We start from the raw sequence: 21,315 nt of genomic DNA, 5'->3' as shown, positions 1-21,315 counted from the left end.
GTATCAGCTCATGTCCTAAATCTAAAAGTTTATGTATTTTCATTAAAAAATGAAAGTCAGAGAATACATGCATGCATATTAGAGCGACTACTTCCCGTTAAGATGGAAATGTATACTGCAGAGATCATACCATATAGCACAGTATAACAATAACCAACAAGCATGCTGATTAGAGAGCTAGACAAAAAAAGGTCAGGGCCTAGCTAGAGCTCTTCCGTGATGGGCTCCATTTAAATGCCAGACTCTTCAGGTGTATTTGTCTGAGCAGACATACATAAAATAATCTGCTCCCATGAGCACAGCCTATTTGTGCACCATAGGCTGCTTTGGTAGGCAGGCAGGGTTCAAAAAAAAGAATCTGAAAGCAAAATTTCTCTGCTAGAGCTTATGTCATCTTCCTTTACCTAAAAAACTGGAAAAAATCATGGCATTATTTTTACTGTAAAGGAAATAGTGGTTCACTTAATTCATAACAGATGGAGTTTTCTCAGGAAAGCCACATAATGCACAGGGTGTGATTTTTTTTTTTAAGTGAAGTGAATGCTAAACATTCATCACATTTCTTTGTTTTGAACACATAGTATCACTACTTCAGCAGGGTATCCACTAGTAATAAACCTGTGAACTATTTCTCAAGAGTTTCATTATTAATACAGTAGTCAGTGGTGCTCATTAAAAATTCAGCATTTATCTGTTGTTACTTTGTAACGGTATCCAAAGCACACAAGAATTTTGCTATACTTAAGGAAGGAAATAATTGAATAATCCAGTTTCTACTGTGTTGACACAGCAAGCCCCCTGCACCGCTCAACTTGTCAAATTAGAAGTATCTTTCAAAATTCATATTAACAAATAAGACTTCTGTCACTTGCAGAAAACGTTAGCCTTGTTATAGCAGGTCACATTTAGACAGACACAAGCGACAAGCTACATGGGAAATTATATATATGAGAATGTGCGCTAAAGAAAGGGAGGGAAAGAGGCAGCTTTGTACATAGGACTAACCATCAGAAACTCATGCAGGCTCTGATATGGACTCCTCTGTGGCCTTGGTCAAACTACATTATCCCTCGAATTCATTTTCCCTATAAATAGAAAGTTGCTTCTAAAATTTAGTTGTGTTGTGATTCACTTGCAAAACACTTTGAAGATGTAAAGTGCTAGAAGCATGCTACGCAATTATTAGCTTTTAGATTATCAATAATTTAAATAACTTAAAACTCTGACAGAAATGGCCATGATTACTTTAACTTTACTGTAGCTGTACATTTTAAGATGAGTCACATAACCCAGACTGTTCATTTCACATTAGCTTTTCAGGAGAAACAAAGATCACCAATTTATAATGAACTAAATCAAGTAGAACTTTAATGAAGGGAAATATGCATTTTTTTCAATACCAGATAGTTCTGCTTGATATGTCACCCAACTCTGTGACACCAGCTATGGGAAACTCTGCAGTTCCCCCTACAGTTCGTCATCCAGAGTGAAACCAAATGTGGAGAACAACTTTTCCATTAAATAATAGACGTGGATCTAATCAGCTGCATACCCACACTGGCCTCCCGTCAGACATGCCTGGGGCTCATTGCAAAGAACCTCTCTAAGTCTACAGGCTCCTCTTGCTAATTAATAATGGGGAAATCTGAGAGATCTCAACAACATGAAGGACCCAACTAAGGTATCTGGAGTGGAATTAATTCTGCCTAGGTACCCTCATCCCTTGTATTGCCTGAACAATGAATATGTTACGTAAATTAATTACAGTTTCAACACATTTTCTGACCCACACAGTAAGAGTTTCTTCTCACCTAACTTCAGATATCTGACCTAGTCATTGCAGGTTTCCTCTACAGGCAGTGGAAAAAAAATAGGAACTTTCAGTCGATGATTCACCTGACCAGTTTTAAATACATACTCCAGGAGGAGATGAAGTGCATCAAGGAGGTGTCTGTCTTCCTCCTTGGATCCAAAAGGGGTGACGAGCTCAGATGTAGGTGTTGACAATAAGAAAGTCTAGATATGGTCAGATGAATCCCACTCCTAACATATTCTCAGTGATCTGATGGAAGGAGCCAGCCCTACTGGTAGGATGTGAGGAGCTCCTCCCATCACCTCAGCAACTGAAAGTGTTGACACCTCCTCTGCCTGTTGTGTCCAGATGCTCCTGTATCTGCTGCTGCATACTATAAGCTCAACATCCAAACCACTATGAAACTGCTTTCAAAGGAAAAGCAAGCCTACAAACACAAGATTTCTCAAGAACGATCAGAGCATTCTATCCCACAATATAAAATATCCACGTTTGTTTTTTATTAAAGCTTACTGGAAAAAAAAAATCAAGAAAACAATACAAAGGAGCTATTTATGTTCATGTCACTCACAACCATACAATTACTGAACATATAATACCTTTCTCTGATGATGAAACTACAGTGCTAGTTTACAATTAAAAAAGGATTGAGACATGAAGTTACTGATTTTCTGGTCCTTAGACTATTTGTCTCATCTTACATAACCAGAAAAATTAAAGTGCTGTTTACTTGCAAGTTCCCCCAAAACCTTAGGCTTACTTTCAGGTTTTTCAGTATGACTTTTCAGAACTACATACACTTTTATACAAATGTGTTTGCTGACATACATAATTGGTGTGCACTCTGTGCCTCTGTAATGGCTTTAGTAGCAATAATTCATTTTTTTTTACACACAAATATGAAATCACCCAGAAATACTACAAAGTTTCTTGAGGAAAAGTGGCTCTCTTTCAGTGAAGAGACTCTTCCTGAAATCTCTTTATATTCAGTTATTTACAATAACTGTCAGCAAAATCCTTGTCCTGTTGAAAGTCAGTGCCAAAACTGACTGATTTCAGTGTGCCCAGGATTTCACTTCATCATTCTCTGAATTCAGCTGGTTTTCCTGAGGAACTTTAAATTGCCAATTTAAGCCAAACACAATGGAGTGCTTATGGAATACCAAAGATATGTGAATCCCAAAGGTTTCATGACAATCACTGAAAAGGTGCAAAGAAAAACTCAAATTAGGTCTTATCTCTAGGACTGTGTTGGCACGTCTGTCTGGTCAAACAGCACACACAGCACTTAGAACCAGGTACAGCATGTGCTGCAGAGCCCAGGGTCTGGAACAAATCCATAGGGCATCTGCCTTCCTTTGGCAAATAAGCAGCTCCAGCTGCAATGGGTTTCATCTGTTCTGAGTACACAAGAACCAGGTATACTTGCTGTACCAGCAGGAATCACATGTATACAGTGTCCCTCAGGCCTCTCTGGCTCACGTTACTGAGCAGTGAAGCAAACTAGTCCCAGTCTTATCTCCCAATAAAATTCCTGTTTATATCAAAGGAAGATGAGTGTGCCTGTATCACCCTAGCCTGTCATTATTTAAGGCCGTTGTTAAACTTGTGTTTGATGTTACCTGTATTTTCATGTTCTGATGATTTGGAGAAAAAAAAAAGTGCAGTTTGGTATTATCTGCTGAAATGGGATCTTAAATGAGAAAAAGAAATATCAGTTGCTTAAGCATCAGTAATTTGATCAGAAAATATGGATGTCCACAGTATACCCAGCAATACTCTGATTCCTTCCTCTCTACAAGAGTAGACTGAGCATACACAGAACAGTCAATATCTCTTTTACTTTATATTAATGTACAGTTATTAGCTTACTAACTACAGTTAGAGTTAGTGCTTTACCTTTAATAATGTTCAAGCCCTTCTTCTCATACAGGCAAAGAAGACAAGAGTATGAGAGAAAAAAAAAAGGGCACTTTTACTCAAAACTATGTTGTCTTTCACAACCCTTCTCCTTTCTGCTATAGTGCAGATTTATGATTTTGATTTTATGAGAAAACAAAATATCCAAAATATCAGAAATATGAAGACAAGAGCTGTAGCAATTTTCCCTTACTCCACTTACGTGCTTTTGAATGTCAGAATCTGTGTTCAGGCAACAGCATAAATTTTTCTATCTAGTATATTTATTTCTGTTTTCCTACACAAAAAACTGACACCTGCCTGAAATTTCCTATGGTAGTCAGTGAGTAGTATCAAATATTTTAACCAAAAAATAAACTGTTAATGTTAAAAAAGGTAAAAAAAATGAAACTATAAAGGCACCATTTGGTTATATATATCTCTCTCTATATATATAGATAGATATACACACACACACATAATATATATACACATACAACTGTATTGCTCTGAAAAATTCCTGAAGTCCTCAAAATCTACAACTCAAATTCTCATTCTTTATCCTGCAGTTCATTTTTCTCCCCTAATGAATTCCTCTTTCCTGACAGACCCCATCCATTGTCTTCTCCTGAACTGAAGCCACTTTCAGCCTACTCCTAAAGATGTTACTTATGTCAGGTTTTCCAGAGAATTCAACAGATGTATTCATGAGGACAAAATGAGCAGAAATGCCTCATTAAGTAAGTAGCAGTGATTTCTGAAGTGCAATGAGATCCAGATTTTCTACTTCCATATCCCCATAGAGCAAGTGTGTTATCTTTATGGGTTACCTGAACTACTCTACAGAAGCAAGAATCCTAATGTGACTCTCGAGGTCAGGTCTCCCAGACAGCAACATAAGGACTAGCTCTGTTACTTAGCTTTTATTGCCATCTCAACACATCCCAGGAGCTTAATAGCTGGAGATTTTCTTTTGCCAATGCAACAACCCTAAAGCAAGCACCATATAAAACATCGCTTTTTGAAAAGGCCTTTAAAATAATTTACACATGACAGCATTCCTCATAATACTACATGAACATGAAAACATGTCTTATTTGTATGATGTTTACATATACAACAACATGATTAACTGCAAACTTGTCTCTCATGTATAAGAGTGTGCACCTCCTACCATCATATCCTTTGGGGGATATATCCCTGGATTGCACCTTGGGAGCTATGGCTCTCTTGCCATAGGCATGGTTGTCATAACTGTTATATTCAAACGTAGTCTTAGAGTATTTCTCTAGTTCCTTGGCCAAGTTGGAGCGGGGTGTGGTGGTGGGGACATTGTTTCTGTAGCCATACTGAGGGATCTCCAATTGCTTAACAAAGCACATGGGCCTAGAAATTAAAGATATGTAAAGTTTGTTAGATGCAGTTCAGTTCACTGTGTCTGTGCATAATTTATATTTCAGATTAGAAAATCTTAGTTATTTTTCGTACTCAAAAGAGCAATATGTCATGGCATTTGCTTAGTTTGGTTATTTTCAGCAGACAAACAATATATATTTTCTTGAACAAAGCCTAGACAAAATTAATTCTAATACTACTAAAAGTATCCTGTAGCTAAAAGTATTTTAAAATTCTGTTTTAAAATACTTCAGGGTTTCCCTTTCCCCATGTAATTGCATCACATAGCAAACATTTTCTGTTTGGGGAGGTGAATTAAAGAAGGGCAAGCAGACTGACAGAAGAAGTTTGGATAAATTCCTTTAAATGTCAAAAAGAAAAAATAGCACTGGAAGCTCCACTTAATTAATGGAGTTTCCTCTGAATTTCTTTCAACAGAGCTGCATGCTGCTTTCCTATATGCTTTCCAAAGGAGTTAGTTCTGTTTCATCCCTCAATATACAAATCCATGTTCATCTTGAAGAATACACAAGAGACCCTCACAATTTCTGTTGACTTTGGGGTGTGGCCTCACAGATCCTGGTAACCCTTAAATGCAAAGTTCTGGCAGGACCTGATACTCCTGATACACAGATACACACCTCAAGGAAGGTTCTGCAAATGAATAAAGAATAAAACTGTATTGGCTGAATTTTTCTTTCATTTCGGATCAGGGAGGATAGTCAAGAGAAGCCCTGACTGAGCTCATTTGGCCATTGTAGAAACTTGTGACATCTCAGTGAAAGAACGCTGTAGTGAACTCCTCCAATGTCATGCTCTTCTGCATGTGGACACAGAAGTCACCAGCTCTCACAGCAGGCAAAAGAAGGTCAGATCCTGCAAACCTTACCTATATAAGGAAGTGCTGTATGACTGGGTGATAGGGAGCAAATGCTACACAGTGCTGCTTGTCTACCTGCGGTGTCTAGCAGGAGGTAAAGATGATGAACAGCACACCTGAGGTGCTTCTGCTTTTCTTTTTCTTTTTCTTTTTCTTTTTTCTCTTTCTTTTTCTTTTTTCTCTTTCTTTTTTTTTCTTTTTCTTTTTTTTCTTCATTTATAGCCAGATGAAATGGAAGGAACATTCATAGGAACATAAATTCAGTCAAGACCAGAACTATCATCATGCTGACTCACAAAATGGAATGTGATAAATAGAAAGAAACAGATTCTGAATATTATGTTTTTCTGAATGAATTCATTTTGATAGAATTTAGACAGGATATTTATGTAAAGATCACCCAAGAAATCATATTAGTCATACTATTCGCTTTGATTTATATATGCTTGTTCCTTTAGACACTTTGTCACAAAATACAGTGGGCTCGTTATACAATGAGCTGATACAAATAATATTTTGATCCTGTCTCAAGGTAATCTATATTTAACAAAAAAAAATGCAATTCAGGTCCTGTACATTCAATGCAAATTCAAAATTTCTGTGGAACAGACATCCTATGAACTTGATTTCCTTTTAAGTAACAAATTTTAAATGCAGGTGGGATGGAAACTGGGATGAAGACAAATATTCAAGATTTACTCTTAGAACGTCATTGTCTGCCCATCAGTTGCCTGCATGCAAATATTATAAATAGCTCCTAACTTCTTCATTGTAAATACTTCAATGACTCAAAGGTTAAAGGGAAGCAGAAGACAAGATGAAAGCATTATTTGAGTCGTCTGTAAAATCTGAAACACAAGGCAGGCACACAAGCAAAGTTAAGATTGCAGAGCAACTTCCAAGGGAGTTTGCCAGCAAACCGGATGCTGGTTTTGAGCAGTTGCCTTCTTTGTCTGGCATCTGCCTTCAGTGGTGTCCCTCCAATGAGCAGTGGCAAAAGCCACTGCATTTTTGATCTGTCTTTTGCCATCAAGTTAGAAACTGTGCTGTTCTCTCAAAGGCTGTTTTTATTAACACGTTTTGAAAAACCCTTCTACAAGAAAAGTGCCTGGGATGCTGTATTAAAAATTGTACAATCTGAATTAGGGACGGTTAAGACAAAGGCCATCAAAAACAATCCGAAGAAGGAAAATGGAATCAACAGGCATGACAAAAGATCTTCTGTAAATGTGAACCTTCTTTCTTAGCTCTATAGAAAGACTGGTTTTTGAAAAGAGCATCAAGATTAGATGAAGTTTTAAGAGAATATTCAAAGAATTATGTTGATAATATGGTAGAAAATATTCATTTTAGGCAGCTCTATCAGATTTTAAATCTAGAAGAGAGCTAAGTGCTGAGAAACCTATGGAATAAGTATGAAATTCTGAGAACTAAAGCTGCGGCACTTCCTCCACGCTCTTCAAGGCAGCTGGGAGGGATGTACCTATCCCAGCCCACAGATATCACAGTATCCATGGAGAAATTCTGCAGCTCTTGGGGCACCATCAGCATTAGGCTGGTACAATCATGCAGAAGTCTAGTTCCTTCACATGTATCCTTCATACTTCAGCTCCTTTTCCCACCCACATATCTCTAAAGAGGAGACAATAGCACAAAGCTGGATATAGCTTTGGATAAATGCAGAATCCTATGTGGATGAAGACAAGGGGTATAAGTAGGTGAAACTGGTTCAAGGTTCCCCCGTATGAAAATTTAGGAAAATTTTTCTCTTTTTCTATCCTTCCTGGCAGTGATTTGGGGAAGAGAAATAAAGAACGTAGCCTGACCTTATTTTGGAATCTAAGCTATACCTGGCATTTTTCCAAGTGTCCTGCCAAAAGGTGTACTACCAGTTTGGTAATGCAAATAGGGCTTCTGGTTTAATTTAAACTGATATTTACTAGTAAAAGCCTGCTGAAAAAACCAAGACTTACCGGTAAATATTAGTTTATTCCCAAAAGATACCAACTTTTTTTCACATTGTTCTTAGACTTTGCACTCCAGCAGTCATCTTTACACCAAACAATGCCTAAGACAAAAATGAGCTTTTCAGCTTTACATGTATTTGCCAAAATAATTACCAACCCTCCCCCATGTAAATTGAGTGGGAAATACACACTTGTGAGAATTTGATCCAGAAGCCCTAATTCTAACTGTTCTTTAAAGGAGATATATATGTATATACAACGTATATAAATATAAATTCTCAGGTTAAGTGAATGTGTGATGAATTCTGCATAATAATAAGTATTATAGTGATTTCTAATACCTTAAAACCCGATCTGATGCCTGGTTTGATTTTGACACATCACAGTTCTGATGCTTCTCTTGAGCTTTAGCCAGTTTCTCTGCTGCAGCAATAGGACATCCAGAGAGGCTGCAATTACAGAAAGGAAATTTAATTGTCTTGTCCTGCGTAGTTTCACATTATAGCACTGACCCAATTACTCCTTCTCCTCCTTAGCCAGCATCAGGAAGAATCTGAAGGAAAAGAGTTTCCAAAAGCTTTTTGGTCATATGTATTTTCTCTAGAATAGACTTTCTTCTGCTTTCAAAGTTGCATGGTAGATCTTACATCTGCTCTTCTTCCCTGACTGCACATGGGTAGATTATTCATGGATGTCAGCCAGTGAAAATACCAGTAGGAGAGAAGAATATAAAATGGAATCTACTGTGCAGCTCTGCTAGCAGACTTGTGACCTTTATGCATCTACAAACGTTGCCAGTGAAATGGCTCCTGAAGATGATTAAATGACGCCACCATATAGGCCAAATCTTGTGCTGCTTCACACCTCATTCAGCTCCATTAACTCCAATATTTTTGCTAGGCATATAAATGAGTGCAAAATTAGGCCTTGGGTCTCTAAATCTACACCTCAACTATGTTACATTTCATGTTTGTTCATCAGTTTCAGCCACTGAAGTATGTTTTCTAATAGCTGATGATGTAACATGAAAAGGACTTCTGCACTCGAAATTCAATTAATTTTGCAAATGCTGAACTATGATTGAAGTGACAAAAATAAGCCTGATTCTTCTGGAAAAGATTTAGAACAGAGAAAAATAAATATGTTGATGCCAGCAGATGGTGCTCTTAGTGAAGCTGTAAAAACCTGTGACCTAACAATGGAGGGGGTTCTTCCCTTGTCATAGTCTATTGCGTGCTTATGAGACCGCAGCTCTCTGTGTTCTCCACAGGAAAAGAAATTAAATGAAAGACACATCAGTGCATTCCCAGATGTTCCCTGCTCTACAGGAAATAAGGGGGAAAAAAAGAAAAAAGGAAGAGTAAAAAAAATGAAGCAGAGCAAAATGCCCCAAAAGCTGCAGAAAGAGGTGAGCACAGAGTGCAGACTGCTCCCCACACCCCTGCCTTGCTGGCCTAGTTCTGCAGAGGGGTGATGGGGCTCTGCGCGGGTTTGCAGTCATGCCAGAGGGCAGCTGTGCTCCACTGACATGCTCTTCTTCAGACACATCAAATATTCTAGCAGATATTCAACCAGAAGTGAATGCTGCTTCAAGCAGCAGTAATTCCTGTAAAGCCTTCTCAGAGGCTTTTCCTGCATCTACTAGCAGCACCACTGCAGAGAAGAAATGGGTACCAGAGCTTATTGCAGATGGGCTTGTATCCACAAGAGCCTTCCATGAGACCGGCAGTTAATATGAGGAGCTCTAGTAACCCAGAGCTTTATAGGACTGAAGTTCCAGTACCTGTGTAGTCCCTTGGGCCTTCATGCTACAATTAGCAGTAAAAAAGGAATTCAATAATAGGAAGGTTGCATAGTTCCTTCTACCCCCTAACCCACACTTCCTGGATGTTTTAAAATTGTAAAGACATAAGCAAGATCTTGTTGTTCTGAGGGGAAATTATGACACATACTAAAAATTATAGTAACATTTTGATAATTTTGTTATTTGTTTGACAGAATTTAATAGGCAATAGCATCCTTTCTGTAAGAATCTATTACTTGCAGATTCTTCAACCAGCAGGTCGAGGGAGGTTCTCCTCCCGCTCTGCCCTGTTGAGGCCACATCTGGAGTATTGTGTCCAGTTCTGGGCTCTCCAGTTTAAGAAGGACAAGGAATTACTGGATGGAGTCCAGTGGCAGGCTACAAAGATGATTAGGGGTCTGGAGCATCTTTCTTATGAGGAGAGACTGAGAGAGCTGGGTCTGTTCAGCCTGGAGAAGAGAAGGCTGAGAGGGGATCTTATCCAGTGTTTACAAATATCTCAAGGGTGGGTGTCAAGAGGATGGGACCAGACTCCTTTCAGTGGTGCCCAATGACAGGATGAGGGGCAACGAGCACAGCCTGAAACACTGGAAGTTCCATCTGAATATGAGGAGAAACCTTTTGACTTTTAGTGTGCCAGAGCACGGGAACAGGCTGCCCAGAGAGGTTGTGGAGTCTCCTTCTCTGGAGACATTCAAAACCTGCCTGGACACAATCCTGTGCAATCTGCTCTGGTGAACCTGCTTTAGCAGATGGGTTGGACTAGATGATCTCCAGAGGTCACTCCAACCCCAACCGTTCTGTGATTCTGTGATCTTAGCAAACTATATAAGCATAGCTTTTTTCTTGATCTTGTTTTGTTTTGTTTTGTTAGAGTATTTACAATGAACATTTCTGGCTTCTCATTTTTATATTTAATGAGACATTTTCATAATGTTTCTTAAATAAGGAAAATTCTCACTCAATTTTAGCAGGATAAGGACTTTGGGATTGACACTGTGGTCAGCAGGAAAGCTAACTCTTATAATGTCTGTCTACTTAAAACGCCACTTCTCATGTATTGAAAAAATAATTTTTAGGAGTAGAGTGAATTTTTTCATGTGCTATAAAATAATCCCTGAAGAGAGTGAAGTGTGAGAACAAGATCTCTGCCCTAGTCCTGCTCATTTTGGCAAACTTTTCCTTTTCCCTGCAACATACCCATAAGGAGTCGTACCATTTATTTCATACCACTGCTGTTCAGCTAATATCTAACCAAGAAGAAAAAAAATCCACCCAAAAACCTAAAGGATGCTTAACAGGTCCTCTGTGGATCAATTCACCCATATTGAAGCAAACGCACACTTGTCCTCCTCAAAAAACACATGAATAAATGTCACTCTTTAAAATGGATAAAGCACACGAAGCACCATCTGTCAATCGTAAGAACAAAACAATGAAACACACACTCACACCCCCCGCCAATGGACTGCCAGAAGGGCCGCAGTTCAGAGGCACCATTCCCTCTAGACTGGCGTCCAGCGACGGCATCCTTACCTTCGGTGGGAATTCCTGTTGCTATTTACGTGGCCCCGGCCTGTGCAGCCTGGTGTAGGACACTTAAGAACATTTTCATGCATGGCAAGAACTTGACAAGGAGAGTAAGAGAAAACAGCAGAGTATGAAAACAAGAAAAAAAAAATCAAATCCCAGTATATATGAAACCATTTTAAAACAAAGCAGGATTCATTAACAACCAGCATTCCTCAAAATACACATGACACACATAGCCAATAAAGCCTGATGAGGGAAGTAAGTGTTGCGACCCTGTGCTCATTAACACAGGGCAACGGTGAAAGTTATGAAGATTACAGAACCTATAAGCAAAGGCATCTCTGATGCAACAGTGAAGCAGAAGACTTCCAATATCTTTTTCATACAAAAACACTGAGCAAAGATCAGCTCAACAGTGAAGTGTGAGCTAGCAACGGTCCAATACAAAATTACGGACTAGAAAAATTCTTTCAGGAAATCACACAGTATCAAACTCAAGAGCTGAAAATAGGCTCTCAATTTATACTGGTAGAACACTGAATTATTTGAAATACACCTTAATACAACCCTGAAGAGAATTTAGCCCTAACTATAAGACAGCCCAATTGAGCTAGGGGCCAGTTCTGCCCACTTCGACATAGATATACCATTAATATTTATGTGACGAGCAGAATTGGTCCTTTAATTTTTACTCGTATTCTGTACAGATGTGAAAACTCCAATAGATAGAAAGTTTTTGAAAAGATTAAAAACTAAAAATAAGCACTTAAAAAGTTGAAGGATGGTGGGGAAAAAAAAGAAGAAATAAAACTGTGTAAAAAAGAAATAAGTGGTACAAGCTTAAGCGAGTAAACTCATTTATATCTGCATCCATTGCAAGCTGGATGGAAAACTAACTGCCAAGGCTGCTCAGAGCAGTACTCCTCTGAATCATAAAGGTCATGCTATGAAGTGCCAATTTATCAAGAAACTTTTGGTAGTACTAAAGACTTCTGCACGATGTGAGGCGTATCTGAATCCACGTCTCAGAGCTGCATGGCAGTACTTCACTCTATGGAAAAAAGCCATCCAGCCCTTGCAAAGTTCTGGTTTGCTCATACAAGAGCTAGTCTAGAAGACTGTATTTAGTTCTTAGTTAAAAGAGATCTAATAAAATCAGTGAATCCCTTGACTGAGTTAAGAACTGAATAAACACTGTTCAGGGACTTGAGACTTTAACCATGTATACTGATTAAAAGATAATCATCATCATCATCACCCCATCATCAGTGTACTAAAACATGTGTAGATGCAAAAGCTTTACGCCAAAATTCCTACTATTCAAAGCTGTTCTTGAAACATGCTTCACAAGGCCAACATCACAGGAAAAAAATAAAAAGATGAGCTCACCTTTTTCATTTTAGTAGGTACAGGAGCATGCAAACAGTTTAAAGCTATATTCTTCTTTGATTTACAAAGTCTTCTAAAGAGCCTTTTATTTACCATTTTTAAAAATGAGAGAACTTTGAGCAACTGAATAAATATTTGCGTTCCAGAAAATTAGAGGGTTTTGCAAAGCAGAGAAATTACTCTATTGGTTCTACCATATTCAGAGATCAACCAAGCCACAGCAAAGTTTCCTAAAGCACTTCCCCATTATTTTACTTCTGGAAGAAGCCACTGTACCATGAAAGAGGAGACTTTTTATGTCTGCCGTTCTTGGTGTGTTAATCTACTTCTGTTTTCCTGTTCTTCAGAATCTACTTTCCTTTGGAGACTGGGGCCATTTTTAACCCTGACTGTCTTTATAACATTTCCTTTAGGCTGTTGTAAATCCACTGAGGTTAGGGCTGTAAGTGCTGATGGACAGTGGGGATTTTAGGTCCACTGGCTTCAATGTAATAAGTCCATTTCAAAATTGGTATGAAAAAGAACTGGATCTTAGCTGGATGCTTGCCTGGTGTAAATCAGCATAGAGCAATCAGCTTCACTAGAACTCTGCTGATTCCACCAGCCAAGGAGGTGATTTCCAGAAACAGAGCCCTGTGCCTTCAGGTGAACATCCGTGAACCCATATGGGTGAAGCTCGTTTGCAAAGAATCCGCTGACATGGCAGGAAATTCCACCCATGTGACTGACAGGGAAATATTACTCAAAATCCTGAGTTCTATAACTAAGTAAACAGCCAAATTGTTATTTTCAATAATATAAGTTAAATATAAACTATGTTTAACACACCACAACAACACAGGAAAGGGGTTGAAAGTTTTTCAAGTACAACTCTTCCTGTACAAGACAACAGCAACAGTTCATGTGACATCAGCACGCAGAAGTAAAAGCAGTGCACATCTTCTGGAAACCTCTTTCTCTGTTGACTGAATGCATCTATTTAAAAATAGCCTAGCATTCTTAAAATCAAAGAATACAGCTTTAAAAGTTGTTCTTTTAGTGTAAAAGTTAGTAGAAAATGGAAATGATGGAATAAAGGAAAAAAATATAACACAGAACAGTTGACTAAGTTGAGACAAATCATACTGAGAAATGAAAGTATTTTTTAAAATAAAAGGTTTAAAAAGCATGCCAGAAAAATTTTTGTAGTTTTATCCCCGGTTTCCATGAAACAATGTGAACTTACTTTCTGGAGGGACCCTATCTTTGTGTGGGCATCCTGACAAACTGCGGTGATGGGGGTAAAGCCCCGTTACATGGCCAGTTCCATCACACCCAGGGGTAGGACATTTGCTCTCTTTCTTTTCTGTTCTTGAGGGATCTATAATTTACAACAAATGTGTCAAGTGAATGATGCTTTTCACATTTCTGTAAGAAGGTTCATTTAATCATGTCATTTACTCTTTGGTAAATGTACTTATGAAAACTAGAAGAAAAAAAAAACCCAAAATTTCTTAACACAGTCACTTTTATCCCGTTATCTTCTTTTCAGACTGCAGGCTCCTATGTTCACAGCAATATCCATTCACAGTGATTGGAAAGTGACCTTTATACAGCAAAGCCATACCACTGTCAATCAATGTTCTTCTGGCAAGCATCAGCTCAAGGGTGTAAGGTCATTTGGAAACTGTTTGGTTGGAGTTTCCTTTCTTTACATTCTTTTTTTTTCCTGATGTATGAAGGTCTGCAAATGTACTGTCACAGAAGTTCAGTGTCCTGAGAGTAGAAAAACTAGCTCCTTAGCATAATGATTCAACGATTCAGCATAAATAAATCCCTTTTCCAAGGCTCATGGAAGAGACAGCTCTTGTTTTCTTTAAATTCCTTATGAAATGGTAGAAATCGTACAAATGTTCCTTTCTCTTTGATCAGTTATGGTGGGGTAAACATTGTAATCAGAGCTACTGAAAGTATCTCTTGCTGTGTAAATTTGGGCCATTACAAACATGCACATATAATGCTTGAATATTCATATGCTTAAAAGGTTAACGATCTTTTAGAATGTTGTTGAATCTTCTGCCTACAAATCAATGAAAAGTCTAAACAGACATTTTTTTTCAACAAAATAAGGTTTTCTGCCAATAATGTAGTGGAAATGCTGGTGAGATTAATCCTGAACTGGAACTTTCTCACATAATTCATCATTTTGTTTCCTTTAACAGAACATATGAAAAATAACATCCCTAGTCTTTCAGCCCGGCCCATGATTCAAATTACAACTTATCCATCTCAACCACAGTTGCCAGGTTTTGCAGACTATTGCAGATTTTCATATTACGATTTAAGGAATAAAATCCAGGATTCTCTAACTGCCTGAATTTTGGCTCAAGTTCAACCAACATCTCACTTCCATTTTTTTGCCCATCCTGCTTTCAATACCCAGTCAGAGCTACCCTCATTTAAGTATTTTATGCTGTTCTTGTCATTACTCTGCTTCAGTCTTTCTGCTTTCATCTCTGGAAAATAACGTTTTGCTACTTGTTTTCCTTTAAGTCCTTCTTGCATTAAATTCCATCCCAGCTTCCACAAATGCAACCATTAGTACAATCAATGGAAATTTTAGTACTTGCAGAACTTCACATAAACCCTGTTTTTTTTCAGCATGAATCAATACAATCCAGAGTTCACATTCAACTGTGGACTTATTTTTATTTGATTTCTCTCTGGTAGCTTATATATATATTTATATATTTATATAGATAGATAGATAGATAGATATAGATATAGATATAGATATTTATATGCTTTTGTATTCCAAGTTCTTCCAAAACACATTCATTTTAAAGAAATTCTTTAGCTCATTGTAGTGACTCTCCAGGTATTAAATCCATTCCCTAAATTTTAAGATTATATTGAAACCTTGTCTTTAGTAAATTGAATCTCTAATCATTAGTTTTCTTTTATTTAACCTTCATGTTGACTGTAGAACACAGTTCTTTGTTTCATGCTCTTTAACGATAAATACACATATGAATCTATCTCCAAAGTGCTATAGAGTTATCACAACACTCCTGAAAATACCATCATCTTATACGACAGGAAATTGAAACAAAGAGATAAAGAAGTGAAATCCAAGGCCACAGAAGGAGCAAATGTCAGAGGAGGGATCTGAATTCCTGCCAGATAGGCCTGTGCTGAGACCACTAGAACAGCAAGTCCACAGCTACATACATACACAACTCTAAGCAACTCTTCATGTCAAGTACTTTGGGATGTGTAAAAGTATTACATAAGTGAATAAGTAATGTAAATGAAATATAAATAATGTAAATATAACAATATTCAAGGACTGCAAAAAATGTAGATGGTAAATAGACCATAATGGCTTTTTAGAGACTTTAAACTAGAGGAACTTTCGCTACTCCACATTGTCAGAACTCTGCTGAAGTCAATGCAGGTATTCTAATTTAGGGCAGCTGAGGATCTGGACACTTGCGTTCTAAAGTGTCAAGCAAATCCTCCTCCGTATTCAAGTCTATGCTGTAAAGTTACAGCACGTATCAGATCCTTAAGAGCCTTTATGGTCTAATGAGTCAGAAAAGATGCTGTATACTATTCTTAATGATTTCAAAACTTGCATAAAATCGTACTTGCACAATTTCCCATTGCTTTTAATGGAAGACATTTAACTAAACTTTGCACAACTTTATACAAAACACTGGATAATCTTTTGCAAATCCTCTTCTGCTAATTGGGAGAAACATTGCACAGTTTTAATTCTCTAACTTTTTCTTCCTTCTTGCCACAATGTGAATATTGCCTGAGTGAAGGTTGTCAGAGGACTCAAAAGGCTTTAAAATTCATAAATTTCAGAAGAAAGTCTGTTTAGAAGGCTTTAAATGGCAGGGAAAAATGGTTAGTGGTCCCTAAACAGTTGTTTCAGCAACCTCTGAAAGCAGAACTCCTGAAGCCAGGAGACAGTTCTCACTGCAAACTTGTATACCCAAAAAAGTTCCACTTAGTCATATCACACATCTCTATGGGTATCTCTTCCAGATGCATTTGGAAGATAACGTCTGAGTTGAGAACAAATGATATAAGCAGTTGTCTTACTTAAAGCATCATCTCTGAAAAACTACCAGAATGTTTCCTATGTTTTTTAAAGTTAGGAAGGAATATTTTTTCATTCTTCCTCCATTAAAAAAGTGTAGAATGATCCAGTCCACAAAGTGTCTTGGTCTAAACTACCACAATATTTAATCCCTGGCTGGGGTTTGGACCTATGATCAACTCAGCCTGCAGCTCCAAAGAGATAGGATGGTGCAAAGAAGCTTTAGAATTTACTGAAACAGAAGTCCCTACTGTTGTGCCTATCAGAAATTATGTAGTCTTTTTGGGGACACCAGATCTATTTGCATAAATGATTTTCCAGACATACATAGCCTGGAAAGGCTGGACAACACTAAAGTTAAGAAACTATTCAAAAATTAATATTGGTTTGCCATGTTTTCTGTGGTTTTAATAGAGACATATATTCAAAGGGAAATGTACCTAAAAAGGTCATATGTGAACAACATTTAGCACAACATCCACATGGCTATGCAGTAATACACTAAATAAAGTTGTCTGCCTCAAATACCCAAAGTTACTACAGCACTCACTGGACCATACATTTGTTTTTAAAAGAAACAAAATTTCACTAAACTACATTGCAGAAGAATGTTTGACATCAGTAATTTCCATGTTTTTCTAAAAGATTGGTCATTACTTTAAGGCTTGTAAAAAGAGATCAAAACTTTTCTTGAACCAAGATGTTGTCTGCCTACCTGACTGTTGCAGGCAGATGGCAGGGTATTACTCTTTCAAAACAGGGGTTTACAAAAAGGACAAAAATGCCCACCATCTCAGTTGTAGAAAAGAGACCAAATAGTTTTTCAGCAAATATGAGCCCAGTCCTTGCTTAGCATCTCCCAATAAATACCATGTCCTCAAATTCCACTAAAGTCAATGGGAATCAGGGGTGTTCAATAAGTCTCAGGAGGTATTGAACACTTTATACAACATGGCCCTACATGTACAGATGTAGACACGTTGAACAGGGGTGTGGTAATATAAACACACCATCACCATGATAATCCCATAAATTAAAAGGCATCTAAAGGTAACCTTTGGTCTGTTCTTTTTTTATTTTTTTTCTTTTGTATTGAATTATGGTCAAGGCAGCACCTTAACTGTTTCCACAATGGAATGAGACCAGTGAAGTGGAATGCACATAAGAAAGAAATTGCTATTGATCTCAGCCCAGGCCATACCATGCCTTGCATAGCAAATGGTTTCCATTACCTTACTATCTTAAGATAATTAATGTGCAGTCACTGCCCCTATCTTATGTTATTGGTCATTCTGATACTGTTCAATTTCTATCATGCAATTCTACATTTTAGATGGAAGAGGCTTCATCAATAACTGTCATTTGATGATAATTTTATAAATCATGATGCTACCTACCCAATCCAATGTGTAAAATATGTACTTCATAGCTGATTGACTACCTACTACATAAAACCCCAATCTCCAATATAGTTTGCAATGCAATTCCCTTTATTGTTTTTTAATTATTACTATGAAATATATTAAAAACTTGAGAAAAATCTTTGCCTCTTTCAACATGATCTCTTATTTAAATGTTTTGTTTCCCTGAAAAGTTATATTTTAACTTAGCCAAATGATATTCACTGAAATACTGTACATATTTCTAACACTGCAGAATGAATTATTTTATTTTATAATCGCAGCATGATGCTATTTTACAATCATGCCATAGTACAACAATGCAAATAAAGTCCCCATTTTGTGGAATTTGTAACTTCATTTCCGAAATCTATGCAAAACTTAACATATCAGCTCACACTTTCTCATGACATAACATACGGTATATAGAAATATTACCTTTACCATAATATGGCTTTTTGACATGGCCGTCACTGGGTTTAGGCTTCCTGTCATCTCCAGAAAGGTGTCTTGGAGACTGTTCCTCATATGATCTCATATTATCCCTCCTTCCAGCTTCCACTGCCATTTTTTCTCTCATGGCTTTTGCTCTCTCAGTTTCCAAAGCAATTGCTTTCTCAAGCAGGGTTAAGTTACCTTTTGTCATATCAAACACTTCTTCAGACCTATCTGAAGTAATAGAGGTGGTATCATCGTCTCTTTCATGACAACCATCCTCCTTTGCACAGCTAGAAAAAGTCCTAGATCTGGGGCTCAACTGCTCTTCAAGCCTCATTAGGTTCATCATATCAGAGTAATTCCGGTCTGGTGTTCTTCCTTGGAAGTCATCTTCTTGCCTGACATGCTGACGAGTGTTCATGTTTTGCTGTTGATTTCTTTCCTGTGGGTTTGTCTCACTGAGTTTCCTAGCCAGATCAAAACACTGGTTCCTTAAGCACTCCAAACTGCTGAGACACACCTCTTCATCACTCTCCTCCACCATTTTTTCCGTAAGTCCATTGTTCACAGGCTTCCCTAGCATTACAAAGTTCATGTTCCTATTATCTTGCTGTGAAGTATTGTCTGCATAATTTCTGTCATTAATGTTTTCTGAAAGCACTACACCATGTCCTTGTGCTAATAACTTAAGGGAGTCCACTGTTTCCCTAACAACATCACTGTCTAAATCTAAACTCAGCTCACTTTTCCGACCAATATTTTCATTTTTGTCACTATCATCTTCCAGACTATTAGATGTATTGCTGTTCATTTCTGATTCTGTCCTGGCTCTGTATGCTGCATCCTCTGCAATTTTGCCAAGATTTAACAATGACTTGGCCACCAGTTCATCGTAATTATCATACTCATCATTATTGTTATCGTCTTTTTCTGTGTCTTGCATTATTCGAGTATTGTGACAATTCATTTGATGGTCTTCTGCATAAAAAACAGAAACAAAGAAACAAAGAAAGAAAGAAAAAGGAAAAGAAAAGAAAAAAGTGGCTACAATTGGAACTGTTGTTGCAATCACACGGACAGAAAATAAACTGCATGTCAAATATTGTTAATCATACAGTAATTCTATAACACTAAGGCCCATGTGAAGTGAATTTCTCTGTAGTCCATAAGGCTATTTTTGTTTATTTGTTATTCAGATGAATTTCTTTCCCAGCACTGATAAGAAAAAGGTAATCAAAATGCTAATTAGTTCTACTGCTAAATATTATGGCATAAATACTTGTTTCTCTTTTCACTTCTATATTTACAGTTTTATGTGGTTTATTACAATCTTATTACTAATATGACATAATTGCTGTGGTTTCCAACTTTTCTCACTCCTGTATTTCCCATAGATATGGTAGGTGGCAAAGGAGTGAGTGCTACTGGATTTATTCTCTAACTGATGAATGTCATTCACCAAAAGAGAAAGAATACACACCAAGCAGAAAATTGTCACTTTTTTAACATCATACACACCATTAACACTAGATAACCAATAATTATACGCAAAGATCAAAATGGCATTTTACTTAATGGATTCATCAGCAGAAATCAAAATGTCTCAGTTTAACTATGCAAACTGTGGAGAAGTAAGAATTTCAAAAGAGCTGTTACATCAAAGGAAGATAGAAGCAATTCTATGCACAATATAATTTTAAGTAAATATGCCAGCCCAAATTATATGGTGGTAGATGTATGATAGGGCTCTTATCTACTGTCCTGTGTATTGTAACATACTGGTGCAGAGTTACCACATTTTACTTAGCTTTGTTTTAGTAACTGTTGAGTAACAGAGGGATAACTGAATAAGATGGAGCCAACACGAGGCCCTGAGGATGAGATTCATCTTACCTAACTTTAGACATGAACAAGGCAGACATCTATGTCTGAGTAAGATATTTGATGTTCCCATCCTTAGCCAGTAAGAGAAGCAGACACTTTAAGGATACAGTCCACCTGATCTAGTTAAGATATATTCTCGAGAATAAAATTAATAACTACTAGAAGTACCTGTTTCTCTTAATTGACCTACAAAGGAACTCAGAGTAGATGTCTGCTTTAAAGATATCTGTATTTGGTCAGATTAATTTCATCCAGAGAGCATCTTCTATCTCATGTTGACTCAGAAGTTATGTCATTCTTAGACCCATTCTTAAAACAGACATACATTCATCATTATTTACTCATGAACGTCTCATAAGTTATATTTTGATAATCGGCTACTCAAGCAATATTTACATGTTTTGAATCACAACTGGAAAAGAAAGTTCCTAAATCTGTCATTCAATTGACATGCTAGGCCAGTTTTTCAGCTGGTGCAAATGGAAATAAACCAGTAGAGCTAGGACAATTAACACCTGCTCAAGAGCTAGTCCATCAAATAGTAACTTTTCAGCTCAGATGTTCTTTCAACACTGGTACACCTAAATAAGCAGCATTTTCTAAAATGTGACTTCTATGTTTTGGCTTAAACAAAGCACGAAATTTCTGGTAGTAGGTGGCTTGTACACTAACATTTTGATCACAAGAAATAAATTTTGATAAAAATATTTTTTTTCGTCAGTGGACAAAATAGTGAATCAGAGTTTTAAAAACAAAGCTCAACAGCACAATAATTAATATTTCAGCCACAAGATAGTATTCCTCTACACAGTGGTTAGGGATC

The 21,315-nt window shown here is 37.3% G+C and overlaps 1 protein-coding gene across 3 annotated transcripts in view; it reads right to left on the bottom strand.

Annotated features, from left to right (window-relative positions):
- MYT1L (myelin transcription factor 1 like) overlaps positions 1-21,315 on the bottom strand; it is a gene marked incomplete at both ends in the record, with an annotated part of 132,529 nt that overhangs the window by 61,738 nt on the left and 49,476 nt on the right. For 2 of the 3 annotated variants that reach the window (XM_080341684.1, XM_080341685.1), the window contains 5 exons: positions 4,887-5,098; positions 8,296-8,403; positions 11,295-11,385; positions 13,906-14,040; positions 18,615-19,583. In XM_080341684.1, coding sequence (XP_080197810.1) covers positions 4,887-5,098; positions 8,296-8,403; positions 11,295-11,385; positions 13,906-14,040; positions 18,615-19,583 — 1,515 coding nt within the window. Of the gene's footprint in view, positions 1-4,886; positions 5,099-8,295; positions 8,404-11,294; positions 11,386-13,905; positions 14,041-18,608; positions 19,584-21,315 lie in introns of all 3 variants that reach the window. The other variant, XM_080341683.1, reaches the window with a different exon arrangement.

This window comes from Nesoenas mayeri, assembly GCF_963082525.1.
Source record: "Nesoenas mayeri genome assembly, chromosome: 3".
NCBI lineage: Eukaryota > Metazoa > Chordata > Aves > Columbiformes > Columbidae > Nesoenas > Nesoenas mayeri.
Note: the sequence above shows the minus strand (reverse complement) of the source record. Positions and strands in the feature narration are given on the sequence as shown.